Genomic DNA, 16,876 nt, shown 5'->3' on the forward strand with positions numbered 1-16,876 from the left:
TAGAAATGGGATCATTTAAGGAGCATAACAGACTGGTTGCTTTTTAAAAAAAAAAAAAAAAAAAAGACCCTGTAGGAAGCTTTTCAACTGTGAAAATGCAATGTGCTTTACTGGCTTTATTGGGGTTCCTAAGAGCACGGTTATCTCAAGAAATAAACATGCTTATTACTTTAACTAGAATTGGACTACACTATAAGCTGTAATTCCTTGCCTCCCTCTTAAGGCAGAATTCAGCATCTGCTACGTTCACAAAGGGATGTAAGTTCAAGATTTTAAAGTCTTGTTGCCACTTCTGTGTGAAGGAAATGAAAGAAAATAAAAAGAAAATGTACAAAAATGTCTGTTTTTAAAGGACCGTAAAGATGAAGATATGCTTTACATTGATTCCTGAAAAAATATTGCATGTGGGGGGAAAATGGTCTTGACTGAGGTCCCTGTAACATGAGTAGCGTAAAGAAGATCTTGCAGTTGTCATGGGCATGCTGTGCATAATAACAAGGAGTAAACTGCATGACTAGATTTAAATTGAAGAAAAAAAAATTAATGTGCTTGCTTTTTATGTTTTTTCAGTCTCTAGGGCATGTCTCCTGTTCTGTGATATACTTTGAGGTAATAGCTGTGGTTAGAAGTAGTGTTGTTTGTTAATTGTCCTGTCTTCAATACTCAGATTGTGGTTTAAAAAAACCAAAACACCTTACTACAGCTTACAGAATGGCTTTGAAGTGTCTTTTTTTTTTTTTAAGGAGGATGTACTTGCTACTGGATCCTGGAACTCCTAGCTTTGAAAGTGGGTCTTTTTTGTGAAGATTGCTGTTATTATTTGGCTTTGGGTGAATCTGAGGAATGAGATGAATACCTACTCTGTAGAATTTGTTACACTTTGTTGGATGACTAACACAGGTTTCTCTGCTAAATGTTAGCAGTGATCAAGCTGATAACTCAGATTTTATAGGCAATCCAAAGAACATCCGTTGTCTGATTTTTGTCCTCTTCATACCTTTTTTGTGTAGTTGAGTATTGATAAAAATACTATGCACAACATGTCAAAGAATTTTAGATTTTTTTTTTTTTTTTAAATTGGCAAAATGGAACAATCCTCTGATCCTGGACGTAGTGAAGTTTTGCGAAAACTGAAAGGTGTTGTGAATAGAAGAGCAGTTAGGTTTAAGTCATTGCTCCAGGGATTGAGTTATCTTTCTGCTGCTCTAAGCACACTTTTTCCAGTGTATGTTTATGATGAAGACTTTACTGCAAAATGTGACACAGCATCTTCAAGAGACAGAATTTTAGCTCATGTTTGCGAGATGTGGGAGACTTGGTGTGGTCTGATTGTAACCGGCAGTTTGGAGGGACTTGCTGAAGCTTCTGCCTCATACTGTGAGGATATCACCACCTATATTGTATGTTGTGCTGGTAAGGGAATATGTGAAATAGCTCTGAAAAGTTATAAGGAAACATAATAGTAAGTTTGCTAGATTTGAGGATTTTGATTTAGCAATCCAAAGTGCTCCAGGCTGTTTGTTCCAACTGTTGTTTAATCTGAGTTCCCCTGTGACCGAGCAGTGGCACTGCACATGGTAATGGCTGATCAGTATGTGGCTCAGGATCACAGAATGGTTCAGGGAAAGACATAATGGTGTGTTGGAAGCAGGAATGTCACGTAGCAGCACAGGGAGGGAATTAACAGTAAGAGGCAAAACTTGTATTGTTGAACTAGGCCTATGTAATTCAGTTGCTTTATCTGGGCCTCTGCTTATTTTCTGCATTTCCTCCTTCTTCAGTCTTTCAGAGATCACAGAATAGCTGAGACTGGAGGGCATCTTGGGAGATCATCTAGCCTAGCCTTCTGCTCAGAGCAAGGCTGCGTCCAGTCAGGTTTTGAATATCTGCAGGGATGGAGACCACAACCTCTTTGGGCAACCTCTTCTATGGATTGACCACCCGTAATGGAATTTCCTGTATTTCCATTTGTGCCCAATGCTTCTTATCCTGTCGCTGGATATCGCTGAAAAGAGCACATCTCCATCTTCCTAACTTCTATCTAGCAGGTACTTATGCACATTCTGATGTAACGGTCAACACTACATTTTTTTAAGCAAATGCCCAACCATTATGTTTTGGGCAGCGGAGAAGGGGCTGTGTGTGACTTCAAACATAAGTTTAAAGTCAATCTGTCCACAGAGAAGTAGGAATTGAATATACCTATCATTTGAGACGAGATGTGTTTTTCCTTTTTTGTTACTGAGGAGTAGGAGAAGTGCCACCTTTGAGCACAGTAGCTGAATTCAGACAGCCTCAGGGCAATTATGCTTTACTTTTTGGCCAGTCTAATGAGGGTAAAGGTTCTTGTTTGGACACTCGTTCCGCTCCCCTCCCCCCCCCCCCCCCCCATGGTGTCTGGTGAAACTTTTTGTTATTCTAGTAGGTGATGTCTGTTCTCAGAACTATTCTTAGCTTTCCTGCCAAATATGCTGTGTGCTTCTGTAGCGCTTGAGATTTCCTTGGAAGTGTTAAGGACTTGTTTTTTCTCTAACTGCACTCACTGTTGAACAATCAGAACTATTGCACTGAACCAAAGTGAGAGATGGAGAGAATTTCTGCGGGAGAAGTTGTATGCAAGTGTTTCTTCTATGTGTTTGTTTTTTTTTAAGGCTCCACTCTCTCTGAATAGGTGTCTGATAATTTCAAACTATCGATAATTCTTGACTGTAAACAGTTACCTTTCCATTGTATGTCACATACTCCTCAAAGCACGTCCGGCTCCACTTGTCTGAAATTCTTCTATTCTTTCCCAAGCATAGACTTGTCCTTACTATGAGCTTGGTAACAGTATGTGAGAAAATATGAGAAAACTATGGAAGTACTATCAAAAAGCAATGTGTAGAAGAGCTGGTGACAGAGTAGGCTTGTGCATAGAAGTAGGCAGGTGTAAATATGTACAAGTGTATAAAGGATGTTAGGACATGAGGTATTTAGAATAGTAACTGTTGGGAGCAGATAGTGTTATGCTTTTAACAGCAGAGAAACAAAGACATTTGAGGATACGGGGGGACATGGGATCTGATATAATGTGTTGTGGAAGCCGGAGCATACAACCACTAATGGGTAGGCTGAAAACCTTTTTATGCCACAAACCGCCATAAATCAGATTTTCCAGTCCTGGTTAACAGAGTAATATCTAGATATTGAGTGTGGAACACACAGTGCATGTTGCAAGTGGAGAAGCAAGTAATCTATTAATAGCTGTAGTTCTGTGATGTATAGATCTAATAGAGACATCTCAAGCTGTGTATCGGGGTTATTACTTCTGTATATTTTTCAAATGACAACTTAAAAATAATCTTTAAATTTCATTAGAGCAAATCGTAAAGTTTATGCATACCACAATGTTACCACAATGTTAACTGAGGTTCTGAAGAACATTTACAAAAACATTTAAATGCCCTTCAGATAAAATTACAGAGGACTTCAACACTTAAAATGCAGACAGCATTAAGACCTACTGGGCTGGTGAATGACTGATCTTTCCTTACATGACATTGCTTAAAATAAAAGTTTGCCACAGAAAAATGGGCTTACATCAAGTAGTAGAACAGTCAGTAGTGTCTGCTTCTCAGACGTGTGGGACAACAAGCTGTTTTGGACCCATGAAAAATTATTTACAGAAAGTGGAGAACTTCTACCAGAAGTTTTTAGCCAGCATTGACTGTCTGCCAGGGCATCTATGGAGGTCCCTTCCTGTTCATGTTGCTGACCTGTAGAAACCTGGTCAGACAGCCAAATGCAATCCCCATACTTCAAAGGTGCCTTGCCAAGTAGTCTTTTATAAAAAATACCTGGAATTTGTGGAATTTGTTTCTTCTCTCCTATTTTTGAAGAGTTCTGCTGAGGTTCCCTTAGTCCAGTGAGTCTGTGCAATCTCTGTAAACTCAGCTTGTAGCATTTGTAATTACAGTGCAAGCTCTGCCAATCTCAAGGCAGTGCACATGATCTCAGCGTCCTTGTTTGCTGCTGGACTCCCTTTTAATGAGGCTTTTAGTGCTTCTTCTATTTGAGTAAGGACTGATATATGCCAGTTACGTAACCCTGTATTCTGCTGTAGTATCCCTGCCTTGTAACCAAGCCACTCACAAACTAAGCATCAGAAGGAAACCTTTCTATTTTGTTCTCTCTAGCCTCTTCCAGGTGCCAGGGAGTGACCAGATTCACTCAGCTAGAAAGTCACCGTGATCCGATGGTCAGTTATGAGCCGGTGAGTCCCTGGGGGATAAGGGTAACATTTGTGCAAAGCATGAAATTAGCAGATGTGTGAAGTTTGAATGAGGTAAGTCTGCAGGATCCCAAGTGACTGACTTCATGCCAGGAGGTAATGCCAATCCTGTCTCTGTTTGTCTCACCTAAGGGCTGGAAGATCTTTCAGGCAGGCCAGATACCATTGTTTTGAAGCATTTTTGTAAAGCATTTCTAAGAGGCCATACCATACAACAACCTGCGTAAGGGATAAAATAAGAAAAAGTAAGTAAATCCTGCTTGTACATAACAGGTAGTAATTTATAATTATGCAGGATAATTATCAAATGAAATACAAATTGAAAAAGCCTCATTTATATCCAGGCTGATGTATTATGTTCTTCAGCCCTGTGCTTCATAATTGCTGTATGGCTGCCTCAGATAGCATCAAACACTTCAAAATATATGCCTGTTTTTAGAAGTTACGCAAACACTGTGAAACTGGATGCTGGAAAAGCAATATTATTCCTTATATCTTACAAGTGTCAGCAGAATTTTTGAACAGATTATTTCTACAACCTTACTTTTACTTTCAAATAGGAATCTTAGTATTCTTGGTCACAATACTGGATTGGCATCTGCTTGCAAATACCACTGTCACATAGAGCATAACATTTTTGTTTGAATCACAATTAAAATGTATATGAAATACTGCTGTAAGTTACTGACTTTGCTATCAGTAGCTCTTGAAAAGTATCAAACATGTCTAAGATGGCAACATGTAACGCACTACAATAATCGTAATGTATACACTTCATCTACATGACTAGAAAAGAAGAATACCCTGCATATGAAAGCAGATTTTATGACTTCAGTCTATTCCTACTCAGAGCTGTATGTACACTCCTACAGTCTGTGGAGGCAGGGGTTACTGTGTGATATACACATAGATATCTGTAGTAAAACAGTATTACTGTATTATATACAGTTAGAACTATACACGGTTCTACACAGCACATCACATTTTGGGCTCCAGCAGATTGAGTTTTGGTTTTGTTTAATACATCGTTGGTGAATGTAGATTTCTTCTGTCTTAAGCAGCTTCTTCAGCGGAGCAGTCAATGCCTGCATAGGTAAACTTCTCGTATAGGGTAGTGTTCACATAGGTCTGGGAAGGAAGCAAGCAAAGAGTGTGATACAACTTGCATTACCTCAAGAATCCTAAACTATATTGAAATTATTCATGGCCTGATTCATTTCTGTGGATTCATTCTTACCTTTCTTTCTTCTAACATCCTGTTCAGTGACACTAATATCTGAGCAAATGATGGTCTTTCATATGGTTTCTCTCTCCAGCACTGTCTCATTAGGTCATACCTTTAAAAGCAAACACCAACACTGGATGGTTTAGACACATAGGTTAGAGCTGTTAGTTCTTGTTTATTTATTATTTTTAAAAGAAAAGTGGACTTGTATACATATCTGGGTTTATATTTTCAACGTTTGGTTTCTGTCTGGAAAAAAAAAATTTTCTATGGAATAATCAAGAACCTCTCTTTGAGTGAAAGCCCAGCCATATTGCATAGAGAACAGTATATTTGGCAGGAGCGGGAAGCCTCGGAAAGGGCTCATTGCAAATAACAGTGCATGCTGGGCACAAAGGGCCTGAAATAATTTCCACTTGTGTACCCTTACATTTTTAATGTAATTTTTGTTTTTATAAAAAAAAAAAACTAGTTTCTTGTAGACATTGTTTATTTCCTATAGATGATGCTGTGTTCCGTTTTGTGTTTGCCGAGGCAGTTACTTACACTTCATCATCACAGTTGAGAGGCTTTTCCAGTCTGTACCCTTGAGGCAATTTTTCATAGAGTTCTGCACATGTCATTCCACAATATGGTGTTCCACCTAAAGCAGGGTTTAATCATTGTCATGAACATTACTTTTTATTTTTAATTAAAAAATGTAATTTCATAGTGATAGGAAAAACAATGACAGACTCAGTAATAGGTGAATTAGTCCAGCATTAGACAGTATGTTTTTATACCAGCCCTGTAGGTGATAAAAATTTATACTGGCTTTCATTCTTCTCTTCAAACTGTGCATTAAGCAGCATGGAAGCAGTAACAACAAAACAGTAGCTTTTCAACTACTCAAGAACAAAACCAAACCAAACCAATCAAACAAACAAAAAAAACAACAAACCCCTCAAGTTTTATTAATGTTCAAAAATTTTCTTCGACAGTACTTGGAGAAGTTTGGCAAAAAGAAGTATTTACAATGTAAATATTGACTTAAAACTGAGGGGGATGATCAAAAGCCACCCATCAATATTGTAGCATTTTGGTTTAAGGCTACAAATTGTGTGATATGCTGAATTTTACGTTTAGATATGTTCTGGGTTTTACAGTGCCATGAAAATATGGTCATGATGTTTTTCTCATTTAGAATGGTATCTGAACTGAAAATGTGATGACTGTATTTCCAAGAAAGAAGCTTCTGTCAAATGAAACAGGACAAAAAATGCAGTGTGATGCAAAGCAAGGAACTGTAAGCAGACTGAATGAGTAGAGGTTGCTTGACCCAGATGAGTTCATTTGTGCAAAACAAAATCCACATACTTACCTAAGCTAACAATTTCCCATAACAGGACACCATATGACCATCTACAAGAGAGGAGTATTATTGAGTGCCACCAGAATGCAACAAGATACCGTATTTTAAAATGGTAGGTAATTTTGCTAATAATCAGAGAACAAAAAGAAGTGTGAGTCAATCAACCTATTTTTTTTTCTTACCAATTTTTGTGTACTTTTAGGGTTCGTAGAACTGGAGCGCTTGGAACGAGATCTTTAGCAAAATTAATTCCGTGTAAGTCCATCAGACAGAGTTCTTGACTAGACTTAAACGCTCTCAGCAAAAATAGCACTCTTACAGAATTGCTTTGCTAAATATCAGTTCCAGGTTCCTGACTAAAATACTGATTTCCTTTGACTCACCTGAGAATTCAGAAGATTTTTTTATTTCAAGTGAGAAATACACCTCTATTAGTAACCCAAATCTAATTAGCTTGTGGACACGAGTTCAGACATTTCTGATGAAATAAAAGTAACTATTTTTGCTGTTGATTTCCATTTTTTCTTGCCATTTGCTTACTCATACTGACATAGTTTGTGGGTTTTTTTGTGTTCAGTGCATGTCTTTATACTTGCTATCTAACTTTCCTTGATATTGAAAAAAAAATGTTTATTTTAAAAAGACCACTTAAAAACATACTTACACATCACTATTAGTGGTGTAAACACTGTAATTCAAAGATTCAATTGCCATCCATCTCACTGGAAGCCGTCCCTGGAAATTATTTCATGAAAGTTGGTTTGTTGGTGGTTGGAATAACAATATAGAATCATAACACGATTTGGATTGGATTCTTTAAAGAACATGTAGTCCACTCCACAACCCTGCCGTGGACTGGAACATCTCCCACTACACCAGGTTGCCCAAAGCCCCATCTAACTTGGCCTTGAACACTTCCAGGGATGGGGCATCCATAACTTGTCTGGGCAACCTGTTCCAGTGCCTCACCACTGTCACAATGAAGAATTTCTTCCTTATATCTAATAAAAACCTCCCTCCTTTGGTTTAAAATCATTACCCCTTGTCCTGCCACTGCACTCCCTGAGTCTCTCCTCATCTTTCCTGTAAGCCCCCTTTAGGTACTGGAAGGCTGCAATGAGGTCTTCCCAGGGCCTTCTCTTCTCCAGGCTTAGCAGCCCCAGCTCCCTCAGCGTGGCTTCACAGGAGAGGTTCTCCAGCCCCTTGATCATCTTCATGGCCCTCTTTTGGACCCGCTCCAATAGATACCACAATTGAATCCCCAGCAATTGTTCTACATGTTATATTTATGAAAATTGACTATAAGCAAGTAAACTTTATTAAGTAATTAGATTTATTACTTTAATTGTTCTGTGACTTGATTTGTACGTTTACATACCGAAGGGACAGTTTAAGCTAAAGCTAACAAAATTTATCCAACCAGCATCTCAAGACAAATTGGAAATAATCCTTGTCATGCGTCTCTAAGCAGTCCCATTCCCTTGATCACCCAGTGTTATTCCTGGTCTGTGGTTGTCTGATGTTTATTAGACATCTTTCTCTTCTATGTCTTCCAAAGTATTAGCTCTGAACAGCTGTTTTGTCAACTCATAGATCCTGGTGTGTCTGTTATTACTGTTTTGTTAACTTTGTGCTTGTTCAATAAAATTAAACTAGCTTGCCCCAGCCAGATAAATTCTGGCACAAAAATTTAATTCTCACAGCTGTTCAGATACACATTTTCATCATATATCAAATGTATGTTCTATGTATTTCTATATAGAATTGAACTAAATCTCATTACTGATTACAAAATTGGTTATTATACTGCCATCCATCTTCATAGAAGTAATTTTCAATTATGTATATTATAAACATGTTATAGAGCTGATTTACAGGTAATGCATGTGTATTAATAGTTAATATAAATATTTATACATGTTAGTATATTGTAATTATATATATAATTAGTTCTGTAGTACCTATGAGTTTACATGTTTGTTTATATTACAATACAAAATAAGAAACAAGAAAACAAAAATGAGAACAGACTATATATATGGCTTTTGATTCTTACCATGGTCTTCTTAACATAAACTTCTTGACCTCTGGATAAGCCAAAGTCAGCTATTTTTGCAACATAGTTTTCTCCAACCAAGATGTTTCTTGCTGCTAAATCTCGATGAATAAACTAAAATTTAAAAAACAGAAATCACTATGGTATCTGTGAGCTTGAAACGTGTTATTTGAATGCTCTACTGAAAATTGTAAGCATTCAGAATAAAAATGAAAACCAAAACAAATGGCTTACAATGCCATTACCAAGAACATTTTAAACTTTAGCTAAAGATGAAAGCACTTAGTTACCACGTCATATGTAAGTTTGAATGCCTCCTCCTTGATTCCCTGTGACGTAGTATTTGATAGGGCTGAGTGAACACAACAAGATAATGGTCACCTAGTATGTGCTATCAAAGCTAAAATTAAAACCTTATATTGATCTCATTTAAAAGCGTAGTCCCTGAAAAATTAATACTCTGCTCTTGGTGGGTAGAAAATTTAGGACTGACCTGTTTCTGGCTCAGGTAGTCCATCCCTCTAGCGACATCTGCTGCAAAATGGAGAAGTTGCTGAGAGGAAAGTGTAGATGCAGTACTGTTGGCAATGGCAAATGCTGGGTCTGTCTCTAGCACTCTGCTTTTCCGAAGGAAGTCCAGTAAATTTCCATGAGGGGCATATTCGATGGCAAGGTAAAGATATCCTAATGAAAAATCAGATAGTGTATCACAAAGTAAAAGACGTTCAGCAATAGTATTTGAAAACCTACACTGATATAAGTAAAGATAAAATAAACATAAAACAGATTTATGGGGAAATACCAAACAATGTAACTCCTACGTGTAATAGAGAATTTAGAACTACTGGTGAACATAATTTCTGATGGATTAACATGGACTTGTAGCTCTAACGCCAAGTGTATTTGGCTTTTTAACGTAAGTGTTGCACAGAAAAACCTGTTCATGAGCTGGTGTTTCTATGGACAATATGAATCTATACTGTTTTTGTTGTTGGTGGTTTTTAATGATTTTTTGAAGTGCATGTATTCAATAGTGTCTTACCCCGATGTTCACATGCTCCCAGAAGATTTATGATGTTGGGATGATGACCAAGTTTACAAAGGACTTCAAGTTCTCCAGCAAAGTCTCTGTGGTCATCTTTTGAGGCATACTCTGAAAATCAAATCAGTGTGTATTTATGTTTTCCTTTGAACTGAATTTAGGATTATATTGTTAATTATGAAGACTCTGGGCTGCCTGGGGCACTACAGCTTCATTCCCAATAGAAAGAGGAAAACTCTAAGATACATTAATATTTACTTTAAAAATACGATTTTTCATTCCAAGAGGAAAAAAAGAGAGAATCTAATGTCTGTAGCAGCCATCTCCGGAGAAAGAAAGCATTTTAATATTACACATCTGTCACTTCCCTTATTTCAAAAGGTAAAAAGTCATAGCAGATCATACTGCAGCTAGCTGCCTAAAAGTCTCTCCTTTTGTGTGCTTTTGATTATTTCTGCCTGCATGCAGACCTTGGCTCATTTTTTAATGGTGATCATATTTGAGTGTCTCCCAATTTGCCTACATAACGATCTAGTGAATTGCAAAAAATACGTACGTTCTTGCAGTATTCCATGCATTGTAGTTCTCTCTGGAACATGGCAGTCAGGCCCAATGAGTACAAAGAAAGCAAGTGACCCTTGATTTAGTATATGTATGTACGGATGCAGAGATGTAGTTATCTGTGACTAGATGAGGTGAGATAACTAAATGCTGTGCCCCAAGGCTAGCTCAGTGCACCTGTTTCTATCAAGTGCATGTTTTAATGGCTCCTCCTTTGCAAATAAACTCACATGTGAAGTTTGTACTAGTCTGTGAAGTGCAAAATTAATAATCCTTAATGATGTTAGCATTTGAAGAGAAATATAGACCAACATGACAGAGCAGAAATGCAGTCTTTGCCGGAACACAAATCTTGGCCTAGTATCTGCCATTATAATGTCAATTATAGTAATATAGTCAATATAGTAATTTTGAATATTTATTTAAACATTAGGAGGGTTCTACTAAGCACTTCTTAAGACAGAGGAATACTTGGAAAAAAAAACACAGTCAAGAGAAGTCTACAGTCTTGGGGTCTGATCTTTACTACCTTTCATCCTTTTAATCGCAGCGTCCATGCGTAAGCCATCCTTCTTAATTCGTGCTTTCAAGACTTGTCCAAAGTTACCTTCCCCGATCACATCTTGAAATTTGATGTCATTCCACTCAAGAACTGGATAAATGGTGGGATCTGGGCTGTTTTTGGCTTTCCTGCTCAGAGTGAGAGTACCTGAGTTAAACTGTACAGCTGGCTCTTCCCTCTGTAACAGAGTTAAGCAAATCACATTAAGTACGATTTCTTCTTTACTGAGCAATACCATGCTTACCCTCCCTGAATACATATGTGCTCACTGGTGTACACACACACACAACCTGAACCATCTCGTGCTTACACACGAGCGAGTACGTTAGCAAACTACACCTACTTTAGATACTGGCTGCAGCAAGCACTTGTACCTAGATCTACAAAATTAATCAGGTTTCTAATTTATGCATAAGTACCTTTGTACTAGGCATCCTGAACAATTTTCTAAGTAATGAAGGTGAAAGAGATAGGCAAAAATCATTTGATAAAATTGATCTTAGAACCAGTTTTAAGTCTCAGGGTAAGATTTATCTCTTTGTTTGTCTTGAGTAAACACCGTGCTAATCAGGCTCAGTAGGAAGACTGAGGAAAGACAATGCAAAGAAAGAAAAGAGAGGAAATGATTCTCCTCCGTACTTGAGACATCTCCACTTCAGCCACACGTGCCCAATAAACACTTTTTTGGGGAAAAGTTTCAAGACAAGGCGCAGGAGCAATTCTGTGTGGCCTGGGGACTCATTTTGTGGCCTGGAGACCACTCATCTTTTTGAATGAGTCCCCTTTAAAAAGGGGATCCCCTGGTCCCCTTTTTAAGAAATAACCTGTGGAGATCCAATTGGAGAAGTTCTTTGGCCCAGCTTCATTCGCCTTCATGGGTTCCCCTTTGAAGTGAGAGATAACACTGGAAAGCTGAGTGAGGCAGAAGCTACAGAAGGATATGAGTATATGCAGAGAGAGAGCTCTACGTGATACTACAGACTTCAGCAATTTCATCACTGCCAAAGCTACAATGTTGCCACTGACTGATCCCTGCTGTGCTCTCCCCTGGTTAAAAAAATGTGGCAGATCAGTCACTGATGCTCAAAAGCAATGGTTAAAAGTACTGCAGTTTTCAAAACGGCATAGCTTCACAGAAGGAAAACAGGCTCTTCCATTCTGCATGGCTTGATACTTGGTCATACACAGGGGCAACAAGACAGAAAAGAGAAGGATAAACTGTGTGTATCTTTTTTCAAGTCAGGTCATCTGTCTCATAGCCTGTAGCCATGATTGCTTTAGCTCTGGGTCACTAGCAACAGCGCTAATGTCATACATGAAGAGGACATTGTATTTGGAAAGGCCAAAGAAAAGGAAGTGAAAACAAACAACTGCAAAAGATGGGGCAAAAATGTTTAGCCACGTTGCCAGTGGAAAGCTAGAAACTCACCACCACATTTTGGAAAGCCTGAGCCATTCTGCGCCGGAAGTTGGCTCTCTTTAACTGCAGCATGATGAGAAAGGCCAGGAGAATTGTTACGCAGGTCATCCCTGCAGAGCCAAGGATAGCAATAAGCAGCATTTTGCCTCCTTTTGATTCATATGGAGCTGTTGAGGAAGCACATAAGGAGTTTGTCATTTCCAGGTAATTCTGAAAAAGCCATGAACAATGCATAGCTAGACACTCCCATCTTATAAACGGCGTAAAGACATATAGGTATATCCCCTTGTTTTACAAAAATGTCACAGACATTGTATGCTCTGATTTTCAGATTTGTGAGCACCTGCTTATTTCAGGGAGAGCAGAGCTAAGGTCACATTCAGTGATCTGATTAACTCCATTAATTTATGAGCTGTTGGGCACTTGCTAGTGAATACACACAAATGCTGTATGTTGCCACTTCACTGATGCCATGTAGGGAACTGAGAGTCAAAAAAAAGGATAGTGTGACTTTGCTCTATTTAACTGGCTTATATCATCAGCCCTGGTTTGTGCAAGTCCGGTATGCTGGAATAACTAACCTTTAGTTTCTGGAAGAGTCTTCAGTTCAAAGGATGTGTTTGGGTTGCTCAAGCCGATGTTGTTCTGAGCATTAATCTGAACCTGGTACACAGTGTTTGGCTCGAGGCCCTTGAGATGGTATTGAGTAATGGTGGTGTTCTTAATGATAATGTCGATGTGGTTGTACTCAGCCTTGCCATAAATTTTGTAGCTGATGATGATGGAGGAGATGGAGTGACCCTCAGCAGTTGTCCAAGAGATGACTGAAGATGTGTCAGTGGTGTTAGAAAACTTGATGTTGTATGGTGCAGGAGGGATTCCTGAGAACAGACATAAACACACAAAAAGTGTTGGAGTGCACATCACCTCACCTGCCTTCCCTCAGAGGCCAAACACTTTACTCAGTGTTTTTGTTGTGCTAAAGAGAAGAATTTTGTTGACAAGCTTTGGTAACTGAGCACAACTGTTTTATGAACCATGTGCAATCACCCATGTTGCAGTACTCTGTACTTCCAGCAGAGGTTGAAGTAGTACTCGGTATAGCCCTGTCCTTGCAAAAAGGATATGAATGCTCTAAGCTGTTCTGCAAGGACAGCATAATTGCTTTAAAATTAATGCAGAAAGGGTTGATTTACTTCTGTACTGAATCATCGTCCCCATGTGATTCTGAGCACCCTCACTGCTGCAGGGAGCAATTCCCTGTCAGGATACAGGCTGTTAGAAGGAAGGGAAATTGTTATCGATGTTTAGCAAAGTATCCCGAGTTGGAAGGGACCCACAAGGATCATCAAGTCCAAAATTTCATCAGAAAAACACCAGCAGAGGTGAGTTCTGGACTTCTGGACACACCCATGACGGCTATGCTAAGTACCTTCTGCTGGAAAAAAGTACCCTTAAGTTTTTCTTTGTGCAGTTTGGGATACTGCGGTGTCCCATGAGAACCATTGATACTTCTTTTAATACGTGTAGGGTTTCACTGAGGGCTTCCTCACATGACCTGTTGTGAGGAAGAAGCATACCTTTCCAGTGTAGGGTTCGGGCAGTGGCACCCATCAGCCAGGCAAACTTCATTCTGATAGAGCATCTGTTTTGGCACTGTGAAAGGGCACGGTTCATACTCAGGAATTCAAGCACGGGCACTGATCTTGAGCGTAGCTACACTGAAACTACACTTTGCTCACAGGGATGTGTACCTTTCATTGTATCTTCTTTTCCTTCCTTAAAAGCTGACTATTTCTGTATTGACATGGCTGAACTGCAGGGTCTGAGTGTTGTTTTTTTTGGAGTTAAAAAAGAGCTTAGATTATGAAAATCTGTGTGTTCATCATTATAAGGAGAAAAAAAGGCTATGTGTGTTAGAAGCACAAATCATACTGATATTAAGAAGATGTGAATTCCGAAGCTTTTCACTTATTTTTCCTTTTTTTTTTTTTTTTTCCATAAAGCTCATCATCAGTTCCTGACAATTCCCAAGGTAAGAATTCCTTTGAATACAGAGATTTTCTTTATAATAATAGTAATAGCAACCACGACAGATTGTCATCAGGAACTGAGTGTACCCAAAACAAAGGATTAGTTTTAATGTAGTGATTAAGAAACAATCATTCTGACCACTGGGCGAAAGAGGAAGAATTAAACGGAAGTGAATCAGCTACTTACTGTCACTGAAAGTCCACGCATACAGGTAGTTGCTCCATTCTCCTTGGGACCTGGTGTTCACCCGTACCCTGCACATGTATTGCTGTCTGGGCTCAAGATCTTTAATGATCAGTGTGGACATATTTCCTGGCACTTGAGTAATAACACTGCTCTCGTCACCATTGTCATTCACGCTCTTCCTTTCCACTTCAACACGAATGTCGTCCTCTGTCCTCAGAGTTAAAGGATGCCATGACAAATTCAGCGATGTCGTGCTTTTTGGAAGGAGAGTGAGACCTTCTGGTGGAGGAAGACCTTGGAGAAGCCACAGTGAGACAGGGAACAACATTTCACATCTGATATGTAAACCAAAGCAGGGGTACCAGTTATTCTCAACCACTTGCCCTAGCTTAGAGTGACAAAGGGCAGTTCTCCCCTCCCACACCCCACCCAGTTATCAGAAATTTGCTGTCTTGTTAGGTAATTCCTAGTGGAATCCTCATTTATTTTGCACGTCAGTATTCAGTTTGGGCTGTCTCCTCAGCGATCTGAAAGCTTATCTGCTTGTTCAGACATTTTAATTTTTAAAGTAAATTGATCTAATAGTAAGTGAAAGGACCGATCTGGTGTTAGAAGGAAGGACTAGCATGCAAAAGAAGTGTTTTCTATTTCCAATTCTGTTGCTTAGTCAAGCAAAGTGCATATTTTCCTTTCCCAGATCCTCCACCTCTAAATCAGGGAGCATAATAGGACTGTCTTGCATATACGGTGGTTTTCTTCACCTCTGTTTTTTTTTTTCCTTTGCCTGAGATTATTTCAAAAGGCTCTCTATATTTTTCACATCTAGCTGCTGCCATTGCTGAAATGAAAGTGCTCTGGCCGATCAGGGAGCAGACCACAGAGATAACCCTCTGAAATGGCCCTTTTCTGAAAATCCAAGGTGATGGATGACTTACCAAGTGCAGCTGTTGTGAAGCTAGCCTGTGGTCCGGGATGGCCTTCCCCACCTTCCCCTTGCCGACTCAGCTGAACACAGAACTGATACTCTGTTTTTGGTTCCAGATTGTCCAGTCTTTTGGTTGTGCCTTTTACTGAGAAGGAGAAAGAAACAGTAAAGTTGTATACCCTGTACTGAAAAATGATAAGGAAGAAAAGGGCAGGAAAATATTCCTGAATGACTACACATGGAAGGTAAGATACTCAGGCTCTTCTTTTGTTCCCAATTCACTAAGATAAGCTATTTTGAAGCATATAATATATGGATTTTTAACGTAAGCAGTGTAAGCCCACAGTAACCGCTGGGTTCTGACCCAGCGCAAGGGATGTTTCCATCCATCCTTCCTTTGGGTCAGACCAGGACTGGTTACTTCAGCAGTACGTATTTTGTGTGCAGATCTTGGGTTACCATGAATTAGTGTAACAATTGTTTACTTGTTTAATTTCCTGTAATGTTTCCTGTAGTATTTTAGACAAAGTGGTCATCTCACTCACAAGCAGGCTTCATGTTACCCATACCATTCCTGATCACTATTTACGTAAAATATTTGTTGCAGTGGAGGGCACAATAAGCATACAGGAAGATAGCAGATGCTTCAGGACCACTCCATACTGCTCACTGCTTTTGAAAAACTGGAATTTGCACAGGATTTTTCAACAGCTGGGCCCAGCATTGAGTACTGTTTATCTTAGGGCAGAAGGGGGGAACCTTTTGATTACTGAAAATTGAATAAACACTTCCAACCACTGTCGGTGTACCACACTCACATTAACATTATACAGTGCTGTTATACAGAGCCACGTGGCCAGTCATAAAGGATTTAACTTTTATGGGTTACAGAGACTTTTGAATCTGGGTCAAGGGCAGATGCCAAATTACGTTTCAGTATGTAAGTGAAGTTTGTGTTTGAGAGAATTAGAGAATCTTACCTTCTACAGACATCCAGGACTGATAACGCTTTGCTGGCTTGTACAAGAGTTTTGTTGACACAACAGGTCCATCTCCAAGATGTAACTCAGCATTGATATCAATAATGAGAAAATTATGTCCACTGTCTGTCAGCCGTGGGGCATACTGTGGCACAGGAGGAACTGAGCAAGAATGCAAGTATTAAACCAGCCTTTTAATTCCCTACATCAGTAAAACTCTGGTATCTTCCTTCATCTACAGGAAAACGGGAGGTGCTCTTCCAA

At 39.1% G+C, this 16,876-nt stretch overlaps 1 protein-coding gene across 1 annotated transcript in view; it reads right to left on the reverse strand.

The window, feature by feature from the left end:
- Window positions 1-3,294: 3,294 nt before the first annotated feature.
- The window catches only part of TEK (TEK receptor tyrosine kinase), a 42,581-nt gene continuing 28,999 nt past the window's right edge, over window positions 3,295-16,876 (reverse strand). Inside the window, exons 10-23 of the mRNA XM_080573973.1 lie at window positions 16,613-16,774; window positions 15,643-15,777; window positions 14,708-15,001; window positions 13,069-13,368; window positions 12,497-12,654; window positions 11,035-11,245; window positions 9,945-10,055; window positions 9,396-9,586; window positions 8,903-9,016; window positions 7,511-7,581; window positions 6,856-6,896; window positions 6,042-6,138; window positions 5,508-5,607; window positions 3,295-5,398 (exon numbers count right to left, since the gene is read on the reverse strand). Coding sequence (XP_080430099.1) covers window positions 5,324-5,398; window positions 5,508-5,607; window positions 6,042-6,138; window positions 6,856-6,896; window positions 7,511-7,581; window positions 8,903-9,016; window positions 9,396-9,586; window positions 9,945-10,055; window positions 11,035-11,245; window positions 12,497-12,654; window positions 13,069-13,368; window positions 14,708-15,001; window positions 15,643-15,777; window positions 16,613-16,774 — 2,060 coding nt within the window. The 3' untranslated portion in view covers window positions 3,295-5,323. The remainder of the gene's footprint in view (window positions 5,399-5,507; window positions 5,608-6,041; window positions 6,139-6,855; window positions 6,897-7,510; window positions 7,582-8,902; window positions 9,017-9,395; window positions 9,587-9,944; window positions 10,056-11,034; window positions 11,246-12,496; window positions 12,655-13,068; window positions 13,369-14,707; window positions 15,002-15,642; window positions 15,778-16,612; window positions 16,775-16,876) is intronic.

Source organism: Anser brachyrhynchus (genome assembly GCF_964034855.1).
Source record: "Anser brachyrhynchus genome assembly, chromosome: Z".
NCBI classification, from domain to species: domain Eukaryota; kingdom Metazoa; phylum Chordata; class Aves; order Anseriformes; family Anatidae; genus Anser; species Anser brachyrhynchus.